The sequence below is a fragment of the Mustela erminea genome, chromosome 6 (assembly GCF_009829155.1).
Source record: "Mustela erminea isolate mMusErm1 chromosome 6, mMusErm1.Pri, whole genome shotgun sequence".
Taxonomy (NCBI): Eukaryota; Metazoa; Chordata; class Mammalia; order Carnivora; family Mustelidae; genus Mustela; species Mustela erminea.
In genome coordinates, this window is record NC_045619.1 from 68,949,503 (window position 1) to 68,972,310 (window position 22,808).

The window sequence follows — 22,808 nt, forward strand, 5'->3', positions numbered from 1 at the left end:
AGAACCCCAGCGCGACTGCGCGGACCCGAATGCGAGGAGGTGCGCTCCTCCCTTGGGCGCAAGTGGGCGGGGCTTGTCGTCCCGACAACCCGGGAGCGTTCGTCCACACACTCTGAGCTCCGATTTGGTGGACCACCGCGGCACGGAGGCTGTGCTGGCTGCAGAATGGTGAGCAGGGCAAGTGGGGGCCCCAGGTGAAGGAGCCAGCAGCGATTCACTCGTGTAAAAATGATGTGTAGGAGCCTGACATATTTTAGAGGGGAGCAGGTGGATTTAAGAAAGAACCCTTACCGCGGTGGGAAATCGGCCTTCTGGTCCGTGGCCTTGCGGTCCGGGATCTCAGGGACAGACGGGAGTCACAAACCACTTTCTGCAAACGGGGGATGGCCAGTGCGGTCAAATGGTGTCCTAATCGCGCACTGTTTAAGAATTGGCCTCAACCTGGTAATTTCCAAGAACGATAGACCTTTCCATTAAATGGCTTTTTTCATTGGCAGGTTGGCGAAAATGTGTTTTTGTGCTTCCTCGGTAGTTAATTAAAAGCTGTTGTAATTTATTCTGCTTTGAAAAGTCATTTTATGTGGTCTTTTGTGGAAATATGAATTGTTTTGTGAGCCAAATTACTCAGCTTGCCTCGAATTTTTAAAATATAATGAAGCTGCTTGCTTTGTTTTAATGCACTCGTCAGCCCTTTTGTCTTTTTCCGGAACACAGACCAACCTGCCCCATGAGATGATCTCTGTTCCCATTTTCTTTTCTTTTCTTTTCTTTTTTTTTTAAGATTTTATTTATTTGACAGACAGAGATCACAAGTAGGAGAGAGGCTAGCAGAGAGAGATGGGGTAAGCAGGCTCCCCGCTGAGCAGAGAGCCCGATGCGGGGCTCAATCTCAGGACCCTGGGATCATGACCTGAGCTGAAGGCAGAGGCTTAACCTGCTGAGCCACCCAGATGCCCCTCTGCTCCCATTTTCTTAAATGTGACTTCCCTCTTTTGTGGTTAAAACCAAAGGAAGTAGAAAATGTATTTAATTATTTAATTCATTAAGGGGAAATACAGAGTGTATTCTTTGTGTCTGACACTAGGCTAGAAGTTGAGGATCTAAGTGAATATTACACCCCCTCCCTGCGATGGGAGACAGGCTAAACTAATAAGAATACAGATTTTTTACTGTAACAGTTGAAATGTCTGCAGTGGAGTACGATTAAGTTGGAAATGATAAAATTGGAGTGGGAAAGGGCACAGAAAGGGAAAAGCAATGCTTTTCAAACTGTATTTTAAAGTATGACTGAGTTTACCAGAATTGATGGAGAATGTTCATGTCAGGAAGAATAGGAAGTAAATGGACTTTAAGCCTAAAAACTGCTGATAAATTGAGGGAACAATAAGCCTCTATTTATTTTTCACTGGAACTTAAATTTCTTCTTATGCTTCTAGCAATGTTTATCAAAATGTCCCTGAACATTTGCTTCTGCTACATCTGGATTGCTGTTAGGTTGCAAATTCTAGGAACAGACTGGACACCAAATAAACCTACAGTATTAGTTTCCTAGGGCTGCCAAGTAACAAAGTAAACTAAGTGGCTTAAACTGTAGAAACTTACTGTTTCGCCATTCTAGTGGCTGATAAATCCAAGATCAAGAAGGTGTTTTCCAGGGCTCTGCTCCCTCTGCAGGTGCTAGGGAGGGATCTGTTCAGACCTCTTTCCTAGCTTCTGGTAGTTCCTTGGCTGTGGCAACATTACCCCCTTCTTTATGTGGTGGTCTTTCTGTGTGCATGTCTGTGTCCAAATTTCTCCTTTTTATAAGGACACCAGTCGCTTTGGAGTAGAGGTCATTCTATTCCATTATTATCTCATCTTAGTTTAACTAATTACATCAGTAACAACTCTAGTTCCAAATAAGGTAAAATTTGGAGGTACTGGGGGATAGGACGGGGATACAGTTTAATGCTTAATATCTACTGAATTGTGGTGGAGGGGGGAAGTGCCACAGGAATATGCATTTTTTTAACAAGCCCTCTGAACTTTGAGAACCACAGTTGACTCTTGAATAATGCTGGTCCACTTTGAACTGTAGGAATCCACTTATAGGCAGGTTTTTTGAATAAATAAAGTACAGGACTGTTAATGTATTCTTTTTCTTATTTTTCTTAGTATTTCTTTTCTCAAGCTTATTTTATTTCAAGAATATAGTATATAATACATATACAAAAATATGCATTAACTGTTTATGTTATCAGTAAGTCTTCTAGTCAACAATAGGCTATTAATAGTTAAGTTTTGGGGGGAGTCATAAGTTATATGTGGATTTTTGCCTACATGGGAGTCAGGACCCCAACCCCCACATCGTACAAGGGTCAACTGTACTGTATTACATGATACTCTTTTTATGTTTTGCAGGAGGCGTTAGGATAAGTACTAATCCCAAACCTACTTCACATAAGAAGCACTAGTGAGATGATAATTTGCCTATCTGAAAATATAACTTGAGAACAGGAACAATACTGTTTGCATATTTCTGTTTAATAGCACTTTTTTCAAGATGGGAGTATATTAACTATTAATTGATAGTAAATATGATAATAAAAATAGAACCCAACTGTAAAAATTATACGAGAGCGAAGTCTCTACTATTCCTCTTTATATCATTTCCACTGTCCCAGAGCATCCTGTGTGTAAATCGTTAATAAATATTTGCTGAATGAATTAATGAAATATATGTACTTTCAAGAAGATAAAATCTGCTTCATGTCACTTTCAACATTTATATTTAATACCGTGATAATCTTGTAGTTTGAACCAGTAATTTTTCCTGGAAAAGTCTTCAGAGATGGAATGTGTATAATCTTATAGTCACATGATCTCCTACAGAGTCCTTATCAGATATCTAATGGACACATGAGCCTAATCAAGAAATTACAAGTAGTGTTAACTGAAAAACACATGTAATGAGAAAGCTAATGGTAAATACTTATTGCAATATTGTGCTTTCCAAATTAATTTCCAAAGAATAGATCTGCTTTAAGATTCATTGCTTGAACAGAATCTTTTTATCATAGCTTTGCCTGCTTTAAATTAACTGATTCTTTTTTCTATAAAATCAGCAGTCTAATTTTACAGAAAGATTATTTATTTATGAGCTCATTTCCACACTTTCAAACTTGATATCATTGCCTATATTTAGTCAATCACTGTTCCTTGGAACCCTTTAGACCAGTATCTCCTTGACTGCTGCTCTGCGTTGTGGTAGGTCATTTCATTACAGATGGATCACTGAGTGACTGTCATAAGAAAGAGTGTAGGATTTTAAAAATGTATAATTTTAAAAAGATGCTTCAGTGGGTGAACTGTTTTTTTTTTTCCCTAGACCTGCTTGTAGTTTTGTCTAAATTCTTTTTTAAAAGACTTTATTTTGAGATCATTTTAGATTTACATGAAAGTTGCAAAGATGATGCAGAGAGTTTCCTATGGTTTTTACCCGGATACTCTTAATTTTCACATTTTATATAATATTGGTGCTTTTGTTAAAAATATCTGAGTTTTAAAATTTATCATTCCTCTTGTTTTCCCAACTTTCAGGGTCCCAAAGCAAAAAAGGTAGGTAGAAATTATTTTCTCAAAATAGATAGTTTTATAAGCACTGACATTGTATGACTAGAACTTTTAAATATTTTTCTAGTTAGTTTTATTATAGATTATAATAGAATTTACTAAGCTTACTTTTTAGATATTAATGCTATTTAAATCATGGGTAATCCTTTACAATACAGGACATACTTCAAATTTGACATAAAAAGATACTTCTGGTTTCAAGTCTTTAATTTTTACTTGTACCTAGATTCAAGGTTTTTTATTAGTTGTTCTCTAGAAAACGTTAGATTAGGAACCCCTTTTCTTTATTCTAGACAAACACAGAAATTTAATTACAAAACCTTAAGAGTGGACCCTAAGGTAATACATCTTTAAATGGATTGCATAGTAATGCATACTTGATGTTCTTTTATACTTTGTAGAAATTTGAATTGAATAAAGGATGTCTAGAATGCCTTCTTTTCTTTTTCACTTAGTAGATTTATACCTTAAAGCAGAGATTATAATCTCTTGACTGGCAAGCCAGGTTTAGTCACTAACAATATTTTGTTTGACCTGAAAAGTTTTTTCATTAGTTGCCAAATTATTTTCATCCAAAAATGTGATTCCCATCTATTCTTAAAAAAGGGGAAACCTATGATAACATTGGGCCTATAGTCCTGTAAGGCAGCAGTTGGCTAGACTGAGTAGCAGCCCCTCCCTTTAGAAATGCATAAACTCTTTTTTCAAGTTTGCCATGACCAGACCCCCTACTTTATTTACCTTCCTGATCCCAATAGGGATTTGGGGGGGGAGGGCCCTGGGTGGCTCAGTGTGTTAAAGCCTCTGCCTTCGGCTCAGGGTCCTGGGATCAAGCCCCGCATTGGGCTCTCTGCTCAACAGGGAGCCTGCTCCCCCACCCACCATCCTCCCTGCCCCTCTGCCTACTTGTGATCTCTGTCAAATAAATAAAATCTTTAAAAAAAAAATAGGGATTTGGGTTTGGAATGCTTGATTTAAGGCACATTTCTTAAAGTCACTTCTCTGTAAAATTTTCTACCATTCTTTCTTCCATAATAAGTTATGCTGTGTTCTTATAGCAACATTCATTTGTTCATATCTCAGTTATAACCCTTATATCATTTTAGTGTAATAATTTATAATTGTGAGCTGTCTGAGTCAGGAACATGTCACATTAATTTTTATGTTCATAGCATTTAGTGCAGTGCCTGGCACATAGTAGAAATTCAGTCAATTATTTGTCTAATGAATATGTGAAACCCATTTACCCTGCCAACATTTAAAAACATCTGGGCCCTTGACCATTTAAAGGAAATGCTTGTTTAAATGTGCATGCAATATTTATACAATTAAACATTTCTTTAAGAGATGCTTTTGAGTGCCTTCTGTGTTTGCTTCTCCCAGCCATTTGCACCCACTACCAACCTGAAACTACTTGAAGGGCTGTGAATGTAACTGAACAAATTTTATGAAGGCTCTGGACACATTCTCATGGAAGTATTGTGGAGGATTAGAATTATTTGTATGTGGATCTGTGATAGTTTATTGGTTTTTATGGATTTTCATTTTTGGTTTTAGATAGTGAAATCTTAAGATACATTGTTTTCAATGTGAAAACTCACTGTTCTAAATGACTTTGGTGCTTAATTATGTGAGCATGGGTGCTAAATAAATATTCCTGGATTATTTTGTTCAGAGTGTTGTATCCCTGAGAGAATGGTGATAGGAAGCCTATGAAATTTGAGATCAAACATAAGGAATAAATCACTCACTTGTAATTTATTCCATTCTTAAAGATTGTGGCTTGGGGATTGAGTCTGTAAGGGAATATATAGTAGAGTTAGAAAAGCATTGAAACATATATTTTATTCTTTCTGATTTGTCACAGATTTTTTTTTAAAAGATTTTATTTATTTATTTGACAGACGGAAATCACAAGTAGGCAGAGAAGCAGGCAGAGAGAGAGAGGAGGAAGCAGGCTCCCCGCTGAGCGGAGAGCCCGATGCGGGACTCGATCCCAGCACCCTGGGATCATGACCTGAGCTGAAGGCAGAGGCTTTAACCCACTGAGCCACCCAGGCGCCCCTGTCACAGATATTTTTTAAGGGAAAAGTAATAAATGCACATGGAACAAAATTAAAATAGCATAAAAGTGGAAAATTTCCTATTACTCAAGACTGGGAGAACTACTGCATATCTTTTCATAAATTGTTTAGGCTTTAAAAAGTACACATACATCCCTTTCCTCCCCACAGATGGGAGCATTCTGCACCTTCCCTTTATCATTTTAATGATATTGTATTTCATTAATTCTAGGATACTCAGCTTTTTATACTTTAACATTACTAAAATTGAGATGTGTCTTATAGTCAATATCATCTTACAATCATCGTCGTCCTGGATTGACATCCACTTCTTCCAGAGAGGATGTTTGCTTCTGTCATTCACACAGGTTTACTCATATGTGATGCTACTGTAAAGTGTCTGCTTGAGAGTTTTTGGACCAGTCTAATGGTATCAGTCAAACTGCAAATCCACATGAGCTGACTTGTGGATTAAATTTTCAAGACTTTTTTTCTTCTTTCTATTCCTTTTTAGGATTAAGATCTACAGGTTTTCTTGCTGTGTTTTTCTGTGTTATGGGTTCACTTCTCATTAGTCATGTATCTAGCTTTATGCAGGCATCTCCTTTGAGACTCCCATCTTGGGCATTCCCTTTCTTGGTAGTAATAATTTAAAGGTACTTCTTACATATGATGGCATCATAGATTGAATAGAAGTATGTCTTTGGATCTTTTAGTTTCAGCATGATGAGATCATGTCACTTCTTTTTACAGCTGCATCATGTTTCATTGAAAGTATGTATTATGATTTTTTATGTTGCCCCTCTTTTTTGCTATCACAAACAAGGTAAGAATGAAGATCATTGTATATAAATCCTTGCAGATTAAGGGACGAATACTTATTTCATTGATTTAGCAGTGTTCTAGATATTAAGAGAACAGTAGCAAGACACAGTCTTGATCTCCTGAAACTTACATTATTTCTTTATGTATACATATTTCTTTGTCTTACATTATTTCTTCATTTTTATATTCATTTATATTCATTTAATTTATACATATTTCTTTATCTTACATTATTTCTTCTTCTGAAACTTACATTATTTCTTTATCCACTTTATTGAGATATAATTGACATATAACATTGTATAAGTTTAAGGTATACAGTGTAACAATTTGACATACTTATATATTATGAAGTGATTACCAAACAAAATGTTAATTACACATCTATCATCTCACATAATTACCTTTATGTGTGTGTGTGGTAAAAACATTGATGATGAACTTAGTAATTCTTAAGTATACAATACAGTATTGTTAACTGTAGTCAGCATTCTGTACAGTAGATCTTCAGAACTTACTCATCTTGTAAATGGAAGTTTATACTCTTTAACAAATATTTGCCCATTTCCCCCAAGCCCTAGCCACAATCACCAGTTTATTCTGTTTCTGTGAGTTTAGCTTTTTTATAGTGTTTGTCTCTGGTTTATTTCACTTAGCATAATGCCCTTAAGGTTCATCTGTGTTGTCACAAATAGCAAGATTTTCTTCTTTTTTATGGCTGAATAATATTCCATTAATATATATTTATCCATTCATCTATGGATGGACACTTCATTTGTTTCCATGTTTTAACAGTGCACATGGGGGTGCAGATATCTTTTCAGGATCGTGGTTTCATTTTATAAAGCTTATATTCTATCTGGGGAGGTCAGGTGAGGTATATAATTTTAAATAGCTTTCAAAATACAGAGAACCAAGGAAGGGGTCAGTGAGAAATATGGGGTTGGAAATGGGTGGTGATGCTATGTCATATGGGGTGATTAAAGAAGTAAAGTTTGAGAAGAGACTTAGATGATGATTTTCTAAAAACACAAAGATTTTCTAAGGATGCCAGGACACAGATAGTTTTTTTTACAGTTTTGTGGAAATAAATTTCTAGATCATCTACTTCCATATTTCCCCTTTCCTGGGAAAAATCTGTCATGAAGTCCTCCCTTTTCACAATTACTCTCTTGCTTTCCAAAACCAAAGTGGATTTAAATCTTAGTGTTTCATTGCTGCAGGGCCTAGACTATGAAACTAAGGGACAATTCAAATACTATTGTTGGCAAAGCTCTCTCTTATCAAGGTACCAAGGGACTTTTTGTCTTTTGCTCTTTATAGTGAGATGTGGCATTACAGGTATTAAGATAGTCTGAATTTCTTACATATTGTAGTCTGAAGTTGTGGAACTAGTAATAATTTTTAGTGACGGTACCTCTGAGATTATTGTGCAATGATGTTGCAAAAAACCCTCTCACAGTGTATTGATAAAACTTTGACTCCAAAAAAATACTAATTTTTTAATGAAGAAAGATTAAGGGTATCACCAAAAATGTAAGTAAGCTTAATGTTTTCACTAAAGATGCCTGTAAAACTTTATATAGCTTATTAGTACTCATTGCAAAACCTAGGAAAATTGTACAAGACTACAGAAAAGGTACACTGTTAGATCTGTCACTGTTGGGACATCTGGGTGACTCAGTTAGGCATCTCCCTTCAGCTCAGGTCATGATCCTGGGGTCTTGGGATCGAGTTCTGCATTGGCTCCTTGTTTAGCAGGGAGCCTGCTTCTCCCTCCTCCGTCTGCCACTCCCCCTGCTTGTGCTCTTGTGCATGTGCTCACTCTCTCTCTCTGTTGTCACAGAGAGAATAAATAATTTTTTAAAAAATTTCTATAACTGCATTTACAGCAGTATTCTTTTTCAGAAATCACTGTGCTTAATAGAATACATGGAATAGCAGAAGACATTAATTAGATTGTAGGGGAAAATTACCTTATATGTTGATGAATACATAGATGATTCCAGTTGTTCCCAGCTAATAACTATCACTATCCTTCCAGTAAAGAAAATGGGATTATTAATGAAATTTTGATATTTGAATTCCTTTAGTAATAACTGTGAAGAGATTTTACAGAACTTAGAATACTTTTCTTTGAATTGACTTTGTTTGAATAGATTAAGAATGGTGCCCAAGTACCTCCCAGCATAGAACTATAAAGAATGGGCAAAGGGGAGAGGGACCTTATTGTTCATATCTGTACTCTAAGTCCTATTGTAATTTAGGCATATTATACATGCTGTCCCCAAATTACAATGGTTCTACTTGTGATTTTTCAAGTTAATGATATGATACATATTCAGTAGAAACCATTCTTTGAATTTGGATTTTTTTTTTTTAAAGATTTTATTTATTTAACAACAGAGATCACAGGTAGGCAGAGAGACAGGCAGAGAGAGAGGAGGAAGCAGGCTCCCTGCGGAGCAGAGAGCCCGATGTGGGGCTCGATCCCAGGACCCTGGGACTATGACCTGAGCTAAAAGCAGAGGCTTTAACCCACTGAGCCACCCTGGCACCCCTGAATTTGGAATTTTGGTCTTTTCCTGCACAGGTAATATGTGGTACAATACTCTTTCATGATACTGGGTAGCAGCAGTGAGCCACAGCTCCCAGCCAGCCCTCTCATCACAAGCTTAAGCCGCCAAAACACTTAGAACCCTTCTGCACCCATACAACCATTCTGTTTTCACTTTCAGACAATATTCAGTGCATGACTTAAGATAGTCAATACTTTATTATAAAATAAGCTTTGTGTTAGATGACTTTGTCCAATTGTAGGCCAACGTAAGTATTCTAAGCACTTTTAAGGTAGGGTAGGCTAAACTATGATGTTTGGCAGGCTAGTGTATTAAATGCATTTTTGCCTTACCATAGTTTCAACTTAAAATCGGTTGACTGAGATGTAACCCCATTACAAGGAAGATCTGTATTCACAGACAAGCTTCGGTTGCCTAAAATTTGCATCTTGATTTCTATGGAACGTTAAATGTTTACTCTAAATTATAAATGGTGTAAAGATCAGAACATTAAAATTGCATCTTTTTAAAACAATGTGAGGAAATGGAATCAATTCATACCTGGCTCATTGTAAAATGTAAGGTAGCTCATCATGAGGATGTCTATTAACACATTTAAAATGAAGTCAGGGGCACCTGGGTGGCTCAGATGTTAAGCTTCTGTCTTCAGTTCAGGTCATGATACCAGAGAACTGGGATTGAGCCCCACCTGGGGGGCCCTTTTCAGAGGGAAGCCTGCTTCTCCCTTTGCCCCTCCCCCTGCTTGTATTCCCTCTCATTCTCTCATTCTCTCTTTCTCTCTCTGTCAAATAAATTAATTAAATCTTTAAAAAAAAAGTGAAAGACTGTCTGACCATCTTAAGATTCCTTGACAGGATAAGTTTTAATGGAGTAACAGAAATGAAATGAAAGCCCGATTAGACTGGGCCATGCAGAAATTGGGAAAGTAGAAGCAGTAGGTAAGTCTTTTAGGAGATCTGATATAAAGGGTAACAGAATTAGAGCAAAAGATGGAAAGGGATGTGAAATCTAGGGAGGGCGAAATTTATGAATAACTAGAGGTATTGATTACAGGAGCCGGGTCTTATTAAATAGGCGATAAAAGTTAGGATCCAGTATAAAGGTAGCAGGTTCAGCCTTAAATAGCAGAAAGTACATACAGATCATACAGCATAAAGGGAGGGAAGGCAGACAAAGATATGTAGATAGGTTCAAAGATTTGGATGTGTAACTGACATTATTCTCAGAGTTTCCAATGGTATGAAAAATAAAGTCAACAGCTAAGAGTAGGAAAGAGGAGAGGATTTCGGAGGTTTGAAAAATGAGGAGCATGAAGCACTGGTAGGAATACTGGATGGCACAAAGTCTATTTAAAATTTGTGCTCATAAATTTGAGTTCATGTGTATTTTTCTCTGGCAGGGTTCAGCTGCTCATATTGCTAGTGCAGAATAAATAGAGAGCTGAGTTGAATTAGAACTGGGAATTTGCCAGCTGAGCTTCTTAGAGGGACAGGAAAATGGGGAAATGGAAATATATAAGTTAGTGATTATGGTGATAAGCTATGAAACCTAACCTGGGTAAAGAAGTGGAGCAATGAGTGGCTTAATGATCAATGAAGAAATGGTAGGGCTAATGGATTAGAGATTCCAATGGAGCATTCTGCACTAGGTAAGCCAAAAAAGAGAAGATGGTCATCAGAAGTCTGTATATTCCAAGGATTAACCACTCTACTGATTGCTAAATTGAGATAGTGCTCTTTTCTTTCTATACTTTCCCATAGGGAAAATGGAGAGGAGGTGGTTATCACCAAGATAGTTCTCATATTTGTATTCCATAGCTCTGATCTCTTTGCTAAATCTCAGTTCTCCAGGTTCCATGCCTACAATCATTGCCTGGATGCTCTTCTCGCACTTCACATTAATTAGATTTAAACTCCTTTCAGCGGTGTTTCATCCAAATTTACTTGTTCTGGACTACAGTTTTTCTTTTTTGACTATTCCCTAACTCATTCTTCTCCTTGCCTCAAATTTTAATCATCAAATTAAGTTAACTTATATAATATGTATTGTATCCATTCTCCTGTGTTTGTTACATTGTTATGATTTATTTATTTGACAGACAGATCAAAAGTAGGGAGAGAGGCAGGCAGAGAGAGGAGGAAGCAGGCTCCCCGCTGAGCAGAGAACCCAATGCGGGGCTCGATCCCAGGACCCTTGGATCATGATCTGAGCCAAAAGCACAGGCTTTAACCCACTGAGCCACCCCAGAGTCTCTAGTAACTTCTGTTAATAGTCACCCAAATAGTATCCTCTTCATAATCATTTTCTTCCTAATACAAAGTTAGTTTTCAAAATTATATTGTTAATAGCCGCAGCTCTTCTCAAAAACTTTTAGGGAGCTTGCACTTTTTTAGAATAATGTCCAACTTCTATAGCATAGGCTCAAGCCTTTTTTCCCATTTTCATTTCTATTACCTTTTCTTGGAATCTCCCCAGGGCCCATGAACTTGTTGGCCTTTCCAGGGCCATCCCATCTTCATATCTTATTGCTTACATTTCCCTCTTGAGATACCTTCCCCTCATATCTGAATGTTAAAATCTCTTGGGCACAGACTTAAATCCTACCTGCTCTATGATGTATTTTTAATCATTATAGACATGTAATAATAATATAACTATTTTTACATATATTTCATATCTATTTATATTATTATTATATCTATTTATATCTATTTTACATATATATTTTATTTTAATCCTTAAAAAATAAAATGAGGTCTTTTTTAAAAGATTTTATTTATTTATTTGAGAAACAGAGAATATGTGTGAGTGAAGGGAGGAAGAGAGAGAGAGAATTTGAAGCAGACCCTGAGCTGAGGACAGAACCCAATGCAGGGCTCAACTCACAGCCCTGGGATCATGACCTGAGCTGAAATCAAGAGTCAGACATTCAACCGACTGAGCCACCCAGGCACCCCAAAATGAGGTCTTATGTAGCACCATTTTAAAGATGTGGAAACTAGGAATGAGAAAATTATGTAAATTGCATATTAATTGCATAGCATTAATTGTATAGTAATTAAATTGGCACTGTCACTCTTGCGTTTAATAAATTTTATGCTTATTTTTCTTACTTGCTTCCATACTTTGTCCTCAGTGCATTGGGTCAAGGCTTTGTACATAATAAAGTCTTACTTGAATGAATGAAAGGCTGGATTCATGGAAGCAAAAGTGTTTTTCATAATTACTATTTGAGGGATATGTGTTTAAAAGTAATTTGGATACATGTTAATAGCCTTTTTTTATGTTGTGACATTTAAGTCTGGCAAGAAGAAGAGGAAAATCACCAAAGCTGAACGATTAAAGCAGCTACAAGAGGAGGAGGAAAGACGGCAAAAAGAGGAAGGTACAAAATACACAGTGTTACTATTTTCATATGCAGGGAATGTAACAGTAGGTTGGTATTTCTACATTCCAGTCAATATCTTTTTATTTTATTTTATTTTATTTTTTTATTTTTTATTTTTTTTTAAAGATTTTGTTTATTTATTTGACAGAGAGAAATCACAAGTAGATGGAGAGGCAGGCAGAGAGAGAGAGGGAAACAGGCTCCCTGCTGAGCAGAGAGCCCGATGCGGGCCTCGATCCCAGGACCCTGAGATCATGACCTGAGCCGAAGGCAGCGGCTTAACCCACTGAGCCACCCAGGCGCCCGTCAATATCTTTTTAAAAGAATTTTCAAAATTCTTCAATTTTTCAAATCTTATTTTTTTTTTTAAGATTTTATTTATTTATTTGAGACAGAGAGAGAGAGCATGAGAGGGGAGAAGGTCAGAGGGAGAAGCAGACTCCCCATGGAGCTGGGAGCCCAATGCAGGACTTGATCCCGGGACTCGAGGACCATGACCTGAGTTGAAGGCAGTCACTTAACCAACTGAGCCACCGGCGCCCAAATCTCATCTGTTTTGTAATAAATTTCTGCTGTTTAAAGGGTACCCAGAAAGTTCTGTTAGTATATACCAGTCACTTTCAGATATATCTTGAAGGGGAGTTGCCAGATAAAATACAAAATGCCCAGTTAAATTTCAATTTCAGATAAACAGTGGATAATTTGGGATAATTTGTCTCATGAGATATGGAACATACTTAAAAAAAAAAAAAGGGCAATTCCGTTATCTGAAATTCAAGTTCAAGTAAGCATGCTGTATTTTTATTTGCTAACTCTGGCAAACCAATTTTGAAGTCTTTGTATTTACTGATGAAATCAGAGGCATTGGTGCTAATTGTACAGTAAGAATTCTGATACATTCATTAAATATGGGAAGTAGACACTAACAAGAAATGTACAGAGCAGCCCAAGTTTTTATAGTTTAATAATGTTTATTTGCCCAATTTTACAAATTTTCATTTGTAAAAAAGAAAGTCAGTTAAAAATTCATAAAAATATCAGTTATTTAAAAAATACCAAAAAGTGATTTTAAAAATCTGAATATTTCAAGTGGTTGTAGCTTTTAGCATTGAGAACATGTGTGGATTCAAATTCAGGTTTTAAAATTCTGTCCTCAGGTTCCATGTTGATTTTTTGTGTGTAATCATAATGAATCCTTCTTAGGTGGCTCTTGATAAGAGTACATTATCAGAATCTAGATCTTGGGGAAAGTTTTTAAAAATTGGATTAAACTCATATTCTTCAACATATATTTCATATATTTTTAAAGGTTTTATTTATTTATTTGACAGAACACAAGTAGGTAGAGAGGCAGGCAGAGGGAGAGGGAGAAACAGGCTCTCCACTGAGCAGAGAGCCCAATGTGGGTCTCGATTCCAGGACCCCTGGATCATGACCTGAGCTGAAGGCAGCCTCTCAACCAACCAAGCCACCCAGGCGCCCCTCATATATTTTTTAATAAAGATTACAGTAGAAGAGAAGATTAGGGTAGTTTCTTCTGATGATGTAGATGTCACAGACTTATGGAAATCTGAAGGTTTTACCTCTCCTTAATTACCCATGATCAATCTGTCACTTTTTCTTGGTTAAAATTATTATTGGATATCTGTAAACTTTGGGGGGAAAGAGAAATATCATTATAGTTGTATTTTCTTGGCCAGGAAGTTTGAGTCATGTTGTTTTTTGAAAAAAAATCTAGCATTCATCTTATTTCTACCACATGATGTGGTTGTGACTTCTATAAAATATTCCACCACCCTTACATGTTGAAAATATTTTAAAATAGATTGATTTAGGGGTGCCTGGGTGGCTCAGTGGGTTAAAGCCTCTGCCTTCAGCTCAGGTCATGATCTCAGGGTCCTGGGATTGAGCCCCGCGTCGGGCTCTCTACTCCGTGGGGAGCCTGCTTCCTCCTCTCTCTCTCTCTACCTGCCTCTCTGCCTACTTGTGATCTCTGTCTGTGTGTCAAATAAATAAAATCTTTAAAAAAAAAAGATTGATTTAATCACTGAGAAAAGATTTTTTTTTGTTTTGTTTTTGGTTCTTTAGAGGAAGCCCGTGTGAAATATGAAAAAGAAGAAATGGAAAGGCTTGAAATACAACGGATTGAGAAAGAAAAATGGCATCAACTTGAAGCAAAAGTATATAAACATTAGTAATGTTATTTTTTTAAAGATTTGATTTATTTGTCAGAGAGAGAGAGAGTGCATGAGTAGGGGGAGTGGCAGACAGAGGGAGAAGCAGGCTCTCCGCTGAGCAAGGAGATGGATTCGGGGCTCAATCCCAAGACCCTGGGATCATGACCTGAGCCGTGGGCAGATGGTTAAGCAACTGAACCACCCAGGCATCCCTAATAATGTTATGAATGAAGACAAACTATGTGGCTATCAGATGTGTTTGGCCATGTAAAGTCACTCTCCCCCATACCTACCACTAGTGGTAGTGGTATAGGTTTTAGGCCTATATAAACTCGTTTAACTCATTAAATTCTACCAGAAAGTTAGTGAAATTATTACCCACATTTCACAGATAAGGAAATTGAGGAATAAGGAAAGCAAACAGTGGAGCCAGGACTTAGACATAAATAGCCTTGCTTCAGAGCCCTTGCTTGTAAGCCTTAAGTTATTTTTCTCAGTTTGTTTTATAGATGATTAAACAAAGACACCCCCTCCCCCACCCCCCAAACTCAAATTCTACCTCTCCTGTTTTAGTTTTACTTATCTTTTTCACCAGAATTTTTCAGATCAATAATTTCTCTGAGGAGAAACCTTATAAGTTAAAAATTGAAGACCCCAAAGGAGATTTATGTGGGTTTTGTCTATCAATATTTACCATATTAGAAATTTAAACTGAGAAATTGTAAGACACATTGTATTAACAGATTATTGTTAGAAATAAACATTAGTAAAAGTAAGTAAATATATTAACATTTTAAAAAAGAAAACACCTATAATTATATATATATTATTGATTTATAATTGATATACAAAATTATATTAGTTTAGGTATACAACATAGTGACCCAGTATTTGTATATATTGTGAAAAGATTATTACAATACTCTAACATCCATCACCACACATTATATATATTTTTTAAATTAGGGAAATAAGTGACATTGTTTATGTTTTTAATATCTCTTCGATGTCGGACTTAACAAAAGACAGCTGGATTCTCATACCGACTTCAGTATTCTGTTTCAGTGTGTTGTTTTGAAGAAACATCTGGCCTCACACAAATTCATAGTTGGAAAAAGGAGGAATATTAAAGCTTTTCAGTTAATTGTGAATATTCTTTTTGATACTATGCCAAAACTCAGTGTCATAGTTTCTCAGTATGGAATCTGAAATCATATTAATGAACTTTTCATGCTCTGTTACACTAAAACACTGATTTATCTTACCCTTTAAATAGATCTTATAACCATGTATGATTTTGCAATATCATGATTAATTGCTTAGAAGAATTTCATTTACTGAATTATTTCCTTCCAAATATTGACACATTTTTATTATTCATTATAAAAAATTGCATGCACTAGTGTCATCTCCAATCAAGTCAGAAAGGTTTTTAGGGAGAAAATGTCAAACAGTGGTAGGTGCAAGTTTTCTTAAAATTCGAATTCTTTTCCTTAAAGATTCATTTATTTGAGAGAGAGAGCAGGGAGGAAGGGTCGAGGGGGAGGGAAAGAGAGAATCTCAAGCAGACTCCCCACTGAGCACAGAGCCCCACGATGGAGGACCTGATCCCATGACCCGAGATCATGACCTGAGCCGAAACCAAGAGTCGGACACTCACCTGACTGAGCCCCCCTTTAAATTTTGAATTTTTATTTTATTTTATTTTTTTATTTTATTTTATATTTTATTTTTAGATTTATTTTATTTTTATTTGAAAACTTGAATTTTCACATTGGTAACAAATACTTATAGTTGTTTCTTGGAATTAACACGCTCAATTCATTCATTTTTGAGTGTCTGCCAAAATACTCTAATAATTGCACAAGTATTTATTTCTCAAAACAGTCTTGTTGTTTGATGTAGCAGAATTGCTCTATGCATACTTCCCATTTTATCACATAGAATAATCAAAAGACATATACTGATGAGTTCAAATTTAATAAAATTAATAATTTTCACTTTATCACATCATTCTTATGTGAAACTGGCTGTTTCCCACCCCACTCCCTCAAAGAATGTGACCCCTAGTACAGCTTGTGACTTGATTTGTGCTGAGGCACCAGCAATTTTATACCATTTTGTGCCATTAGTGCAAATGTATACACTACAGAAAAGGCGGTTACTGTTTTAGTATTATTACGAGGGCAGATTTGACTTCACAGATCCCCAGAGTCTTAGGGACCCACCAGAGTCTGCAGATCATTCACAAACCACTGTTTCAGATGAAACCTTTTGGAAATGACAGTTACACTCAAACTAACTTTAGTGTTCATTTTGAAACTAAATATTTTGTCAGTAAAGTTTAGATGCTATTTATGAAACATAAAGCTAAAATTTAAGAGCAGATCAATGTATTTATCCCCATGTAATAGGATCTAGAAAGGAGACATGAAGAACTTGAAGAACTTTGTTTATTAGAAGGGTGTTTTCCTGAAGCAGAAAAATTGAAACGAGATACAAGATTGCTTTCTCAGGTAAGACCTATTTATGTGTGTGAACTAATACTTTTGTACCACAAGAGGGAGTTATAGTCTGATATCCTTTTTAATGTTCCCCAGACTTAGAGTTTGTCTGTAATACATCTCTAATCTGACAAATCTCTCATATCGCATGTGGCAAAGTAAATTCACATAGCTTTGTAGAAAACTATTTGTCAATAGTAAGACCCTTGAAATTTTTAGATCTTTTGACTCTGGTTTAATTTTGGGGAATCTACACGAGAAAATTATTCCAAATTTAAGTAGAAAATTTTGAGTTTAAAGGAATCTAGTGTTGCTCAAAAGAGCATAACTTTGGAAACAGTAAAAATTATTATCCAGAAAAAAAGGAACAATTAATAATATGGCAAAAGATAATGGTGGCATAAATTTAAGCAAAAAATTGTTAAGGATAATATGATTACAAATGCAGAATTTGCATGTACTACAGAGTAAATGGAAGAACTCATACTAAAATGCCAGTGATTATTAACAACTAGTAACAGTCTGAAAAGTAGAAACTAGTCCGTGTTGGCTTTTATAAGTATAGAAGTTATATGATTAGAGAGGAAGGCAAAACAAAATCAACTCATAAATACTGTTTTAAAAATGTGACAAATAGTAGAATTGCTATTTATTTGAATTATGGAAACTTTTAAATCATTTTGATGAAAAGAATTTTGTTATTTTAGAGATATTTCAAATAAGCAATTGAAGTCATGTTTTTTGCCTAAATTGGAAAAACTAGATTATGAGAACTGATACTTTGAAAAAAGTTATTTAATCTTTGAATTTTCATCAGTCTGAACCTTTAGACATTTTTATTTCACAGTGGAAACACTACATTCAATGTGATGGGAGTCCTGATCCTTCAATATCCCCAGAAATTAATACTTTCATTAGCTTGTGGAAAGAGGAAACAAATGAGACACTTGAGGAAGTGATTGCAAAAAGCAAACTAGTGCTAAAGGTAGGTACTGAAATATTCTATAATTTTGAATTATTTAAATTATAAATTGTCTGATATTGACTCCAAAATAGGAATAAATTGAATAACCATAGTACTTGCCAATTAATAACACTACTGCTTACTTGGTTATGGAGAAAATTATTTGCTTATCTTTTCATTTTTTTAAATTTCTAAAATTCCTATTTTTACTTTTATTTTTGCCTCCTTAGATAAGATCATCATGACATAAATGGAAACATTATGTGTGTCTAATCCAAGCAGGAAAAAAAAAAAAAAAAACAGGTTGCATCCATTTATGTAGATAACTTGGGGGAAAAGTATATGATTTTATCCCGAGTTGAAATTTTCCACTAATCTATGTTTACTACAGATGTTTTTCAATGTTAACTATGTGCCAGGCACTTACTCTTGAAGGCATGAAAGTATAAAGACGAGTAAGAATATTGTACTTTCTACTTTGACAAATAGGATGGACAGGCTACCTGGAGGAACTTCCACTTTATTATGCACTTAAAAATGCTAAAAAAATTTTTTTAACGATATTTAAATTCATTGCCTACAGGTGCCTGGGTGGGTTAGTCGGTTAAGTGTCTGACTTGGTTTTAGCTGAGGTCATGATCTTAGGGATTCTAAGATTGAGTCCCACATTCTCTGCTCTGGGCCCAGCAGGGAGTCTACTTGAAGATTCTCTCCCTCTGTCCCTTTCCCCACTCTAGTGCTCTCTTTTGCATGCTGTCTCCCTCTCTCTCAAATAAATAAATAAATAAATTTTTTTTTAAAGATTTTATTTATTCATTTGAGAGAGAGTGAGAGAACACAAGCAGGGGGAGAGGCAGAGGAAGAGGGAGAAGCAGACTCCCCGCTGAGCTGGGAACCTGACCTGGGGCTTGATCCCAGGACCTGAAGATCGTGACCTGAGCCGAAAGCATCTGAGCCACCCAGGTACCCCAATAAATAAATATTTAAAAAAAACTCATTGCCAAGTTCAAAACAAAATAACGGAAAATCTTGGAGGCCATAAAACAATTCAGAGAAGTAGGCAAGTCTCAAAATCAGTGGCTTCACAGAGAAGCCACTTCTCCAGAGGCTTTCCTCTCTGTTAAGTTTTGGGTTAGCCTTGTTTTAAAGCACGTCAGGAAGCAATGCCTAGAGTATGTGAAAGCTGGCAAGTTGAATCAAAGATGCCTTATATGACTGGGAGCCTCCAAAAGTTATTGTGGATAAAAGAGAAAATACCTATTTGCAAAAGGAAATGATAGGAACTTGTTTGGCTCATCTTTAGCTTAGAGAAGGGGGAATAAGAAAATGATTCTTAATCGCAAATGAATCACAAGTCGATTGGGAGAATTTACCAGAATATAACAGAGAGATAAAGAGATGGAAAATATGAATGAGCAATTAACAGACATGTATGATAGAGGAAAAGAGGCTAAAATACATTGAAAATGAGTGTCAGAAGGAGATGCAGAAGAATGAGGGAATGACAATATTTCAAAGAGAAAACGGCTGACATTTTTCCAGAGTTGAGAGAAGATACAAACCCTCAGATTCAAGAAACCAATGAATCCCAAGTTAGGGTGAATAGAAAAATCCACACTAGACACACCTACAGAATAGTTGAAACTGGAAGGAATTCACTGCTCTTGGTCCTTTTATCCTCTAGTGCTTTTGTTACAGTTTCTCACCATCTTTTGTGTTTTTTTGTCAGTGTGGTTTCCTTCTTGTACATGTTATTATAGGATGGAGTAACTCCAGCGCGCCTGGGTGGCTCAGTGGGTTAAGCCTCTGCCTTCGGCTCGGGTCTTGATCTCAGGGTCCTGGGATCAAGTCCCATATCGGGGGTCTCTGCTCAGCGAGGAGCCTGCTTCCCCCCTTCTCTCTCTCTGCCTGCCTCTCTGCCTACTTGTGATCTCTCTCTGTCAAATAAATAAAATCTTTAAAAAAAAAAAAAAAAAAGATGGAGTAACTCCAGATTCTGTTAAGTTCGTAACACGCTTGCCTGATTTGATCTAGACACACTTATGAGACCCATTTTACATAGAAAGAGAGATTGTGACATGCTTAGAGTCTCCTATGAGATATCAGATGAGTCTTACTCTATCGATGGAGCCTTCCGTACACAGTGAGGTCTTCTTGCTATTGCACACCCTCTCTGCCACGTTGCCGTGGCATGATGCTGGTCTAAGAACCTGGTGCTCTGTAAGAGCCAGAAGAGAGTGGGAAGTAGCGGAAGTAGAGTTCATCAGTGATGAGCTGGAAGGGAAATCTTCCTAATGTGAGAGTGGGTTACAGAAGTGGAAATAACAAAGAGTAGGGAAAATGAGAAAAAGATAAGTAACAAAAGAAGAGATAGAAGGGGATGCCTGTGTGGCTGTCGGGTAAGTGTCTGCCTTCAGCTCAGGTCATGATCCCAGGGTTCTGGGATCGAGTCCTGCAATGAGCTTCTTGTGCAGTGAGGAGCCTGCTTCTCCCTCTGCCAGCTGCTTCCCCTGCTGCACACTCTCTGTCTCTCTCCCTCTCTCTGATAAATAAATAAATTCTTTTAAAAAAAAAACCAAAACACTTAAAAAAAGCAGGAGACAGAAGAGCATGATCCTAGCACTAGGAAACTAAAGTAGGCAGCACATGAGGAACAGAAAAGAATTAGATAGCATTGATGCCACGGTAAACATCAAGTTCTAAATGATCAAATGTATTTATTTGGCACACTCTTAAATAATACTATGCCAGGCTTTAGAAATAGTAACTTGCTGAATTCTTATAATAACTCTATGAGGTATTCACTATTATTCCCATTTCACAAATGAAGAAGGCACAGTGATGCACAGAGGCACGAAGATGTTCTATAACTTGCCCAAGATCACACTGTTAATGAGAAGTGGCTAGGATTGAAGTCCTGCATTCTGGCTTGAGTCCATACTGCCACTGAGCTGCCTCCCTTAATTTGGAATGTATGAGGTGTTTATTATGTGTCAGTGTTCAGAACTAAATCCTGCCACTTACTGGTTGTTCCTTGATCTTGCTGTGCCTCAGTTTCTTTCAGCACTATAAATATCTCTGCTCTCTTCTTGCTTGCTTGATTTTTTAAAAAAGATTTTATTTGACAGAGAGGAAGAGCACAAGCAGGGTGTGGCAGGGAGAGGGAGAAGTAGGAAGCTGCATGTGAGGCTTGATCCCAGGATGTTGAGATCATGATCTGAGCCAAAGACAAATTTTTACCTGCCTGAGCTACCCAGGCTACCTACTTGCATGGTTTCTGAGATGTTAAATGCAATTCTTGATTTTTGTTCCTCTAAAGGTAAGGTTTTTTCCCTCTGACTTCTGTGGGGATTTTTTTCTTTATCTTTGCTTTTTCTGAGTTTGGAAATGATGTGCCTAAGTGTCGTTTTTTAGGGCATTTATCCTGCTTGGTGTTCTCTGAGCTTCCTGAACCTGTGGTTTAGCATCAGACATTAATTTAGGAAATTCTCAATTATTATTATGTCAAATATTTCTTCTGTTCCTTTCTCTCTTTTTTTCTCCTTCCAGTATCTTCATTATGTGTATGTGACACCCTTTGTAGTTGTCCCACGGTCCCATGATATTTTGTTCTATTTTTTTACGTTGTTTTTTTAGGTTTTTGTTGTCTTTGCCATTTGGTTTTCAAGGATTCTATTGCTATGTCCTCTGGCTCAGAGATTCTTCCCTCAGCTGAGTCCAGTCTACTAATAAGCCCCCCAAAGGCATTTCCATTCCTGTTACAGTATCCTTTGATCTAGCGTCTCTTTCTGGTTCTTTCTCACGATTTCCGTCTCTCTCCTTTACAGTGCCCATCTATTCATGGATGCTGTCTGTTTTATCCAATAGAGCCCTCAGCATATTAATCATAGTTGTTTTAAATTCCTGGTCTGATAATTCCAACTTCCCTGCCATGTGTGGTTCTGATGCTTGCTTTGTCTTTTCAAATTATGGGTTTTGCCTTTTGGTATGACTTGTAATTTTCTCCTGATAGCTCAACATGATGTACTGGGTAAAAGGAGCTGCTGTAAACAGGCCTTTAGTAATGTGACTACGAGATAAGGTAGGGAGAGGGGAAGAATCCTACAGTCCTGAAAATAGGTCTCAGTCTTTCAGTAAAGTCCATGTCTCTGCATCTCTGCATGGTGAACTTCACGATTGTCTTTAATTTTTTTTATTCCCTTTTTGGTGGGAGGGAATGGCTAGAGCCAGCTAGAGTTGTGTATTTTCTTTGCCCCGGGTGAGTTAAGCTCTGATAAAATTCCTGCAGATTAGGCTCTAATTAGTTTCCCTTGAGCTCAGGCCTTGTTAGGCATTCCCTTTCCCCTCCCCCTGCTAGAAATAGGAGGGGATTTTGCTCCCATAGTTGTTATAGAACCCGGTGGAGTGTTTGGTGGTAAATCTAACAATATTATGGGCCCTCTCCCTTTCATGACTGTGTTCTCCTGGAGTTTTTGTTGTTTTTAAGATTTTTAATTTATGACAGAGAGAGAGAGAGAGGGACCACAAGCACCAGGGAGCTGGGGAGGGAGAAACAGGCTCCCTGCTGAGCAGGGAGCCAGATATGAGGAGGGATCCCAGGACGCTGGGATCAAGATCTGAGCCAGCCAAAGGCAGACGCTTAACGACTGAGCCACCCAGGCACCCCTTTTCTGGAGTTTTTAACTTTCAAGAGTTG

At 36.9% G+C, this 22,808-nt stretch overlaps 1 protein-coding gene across 5 annotated transcripts in view; it reads left to right on the plus strand.

The window, feature by feature from the left end:
- Position 1: 1 nt before the first annotated feature.
- Positions 2–22,808, plus strand: part of CASC1 (cancer susceptibility 1) — a 62,423-nt gene continuing 39,616 nt past the window's right edge. For 3 of the 5 annotated variants that reach the window (XM_032347643.1, XM_032347644.1, XM_032347647.1), the window contains exons 1-7: positions 2–168; positions 3,580–3,597; positions 6,429–6,501; positions 12,380–12,464; positions 14,556–14,647; positions 17,059–17,160; positions 17,996–18,133. In XM_032347643.1, coding sequence (XP_032203534.1) covers positions 6,469–6,501; positions 12,380–12,464; positions 14,556–14,647; positions 17,059–17,160; positions 17,996–18,133 — 450 coding nt within the window. In that variant the 5' untranslated portion in view covers positions 2–168; positions 3,580–3,597; positions 6,429–6,468. The remainder of the gene's footprint in view (positions 169–3,579; positions 3,598–6,428; positions 6,502–12,379; positions 12,465–14,555; positions 14,648–17,058; positions 17,161–17,995; positions 18,134–22,808) is intronic. The other 2 variants (XM_032347645.1, XM_032347646.1) reach the window with 2 other exon arrangements.